This window comes from Haliaeetus leucocephalus, unplaced genomic scaffold (assembly GCF_000737465.1).
Source record: "Haliaeetus leucocephalus isolate CR32 unplaced genomic scaffold, Haliaeetus_leucocephalus-4.0 Scaffold219, whole genome shotgun sequence".
Taxonomy (NCBI): Eukaryota; Metazoa; Chordata; class Aves; order Accipitriformes; family Accipitridae; genus Haliaeetus; species Haliaeetus leucocephalus.
Genome location: NW_010972655.1, coordinates 393,524 through 394,860, shown reverse-complemented (window position 1 = coordinate 394,860; position 1,337 = coordinate 393,524). Strand labels below are relative to the sequence as shown.

General features: G+C 69.1%; 1 protein-coding gene across 1 annotated transcript in view; it reads left to right on the top strand.

The window, feature by feature from the left end:
* Positions 1 to 84: 84 nt before the first annotated feature.
* The window catches only part of IGSF9 (immunoglobulin superfamily, member 9), a 13,354-nt gene continuing 12,101 nt past the window's right edge, over positions 85 to 1,337 (top strand). Inside the window, exon 1 of the mRNA XM_010566938.1 lies at positions 85 to 157. Within this exon, the coding sequence (XP_010565240.1) occupies positions 85 to 157 (73 nt within the window). The remainder of the gene's footprint in view (positions 158 to 1,337) is intronic.

Sequence of the window (1,337 nt, the reverse complement as noted above, 5' to 3'; positions counted from 1 at the left end):
GTGTCACTCCTCCCCCCCCGCCCCGGTCGGGGGCGGGGGGGGGGGGGGGGGGGGGCAGCCCTGTGTCAGGGGACAGGGACGGGGATGACGGGGACAGCGCAGTACCGTCCAGCCACAGCGCTTAAGCCCATGGGAGCCGCAGGACTCACATGGGCCTGTGAGATGCAGGAAAGCAGCTTAACCGCAGAATTATTTACTTTAACTCCTCTTACTTTAGCTCTGTCCTTAATAGTCTCCCAGGCTCAGGGGGCCGGGCCAGGCCGGGCTGACGGGGGGGACCGCAGACCCCCATGTCCCAGGGAAGGGGGACCAGGATGGGGGCTTTGCCCCAGCATCCCCAACCCAGTGCTCAGTGCCGCACCTGGGACTTGGCAGTGCTGCAGAGCAGGGCCCGGCATGGCACACGCAGTCCAGCATGGCCATGCTCGACCCTCGATGCCACGCTCCATGGTGGCAACAGGACGCGGGGGATGTCCCCTCCCCAGTCAGCCCCTGTCCCAGGAGGCTTTCCAGAGCCCCCAGCCTGGCGGGCAGCCCAGCTCCGGCTCAGCCTGGCAGGATGGGGACACTGCACCGGTGGCCGTCCCCACGCCAGGGACACATTTAGGATGGGATTACAGAGGAGACAGCTGGGATAGGGAAGGGCAGGTGGGGAGCCCTGGCAAGACGGCGGTCACGGGGGTGCCCTGTGCCCACACATGCGCTGCCTCCCTGCCACGGAGCTGTGCGTGGTGTGGCACGGCACAGCTTGGCATGGCACAGCATGGCTTGGCGTGGTATGAAATGGTGCGGTATGGCAGGAAAGGGCTCGGCACGGTGTGGCACTGCACGGCATGGCATGGCTTGGCACAGCATGACTGGGCACAGCACCGCAGGGCTCAGCACGGCAGGGCTCAGCCTGCAGCAGCCCTGGGTGGGCACCGTGGGCAGCCGATGCTCCCAGCCAAACAGCGTGCAGGCACACTGGCGTCACACACCTGGTCACGCACACCGGTGTCACGCACACGCCCCGCGCCGTGTCCCACGGGTGTATCACACACCCATACCCCGCAGCAGTGTCCCACCCGCGTCCCCTCGCCTTCCCGCCAGAACTACAACTCCCAGCAGCCCTCGCCGATCCCGCTGCCCCGCTCCACCATTGGCCGCCTCGGGGACGCCCGGCGCCGAGCTCCCGATTGGCTGTCCCCGTGGCAACGGGCGGGGCGGGGGGCGGGGCCTGGGGCAGCCCCTCCCGGCACCGCGGGTTTGTTTGCGGCCGCCCGGCGGCGGCGGTGGCTGGAGCGTGGGGACGGATCCGAGCCGAGCCTCCGCGGGACGGGCATGAGGAGCGGCGGGAC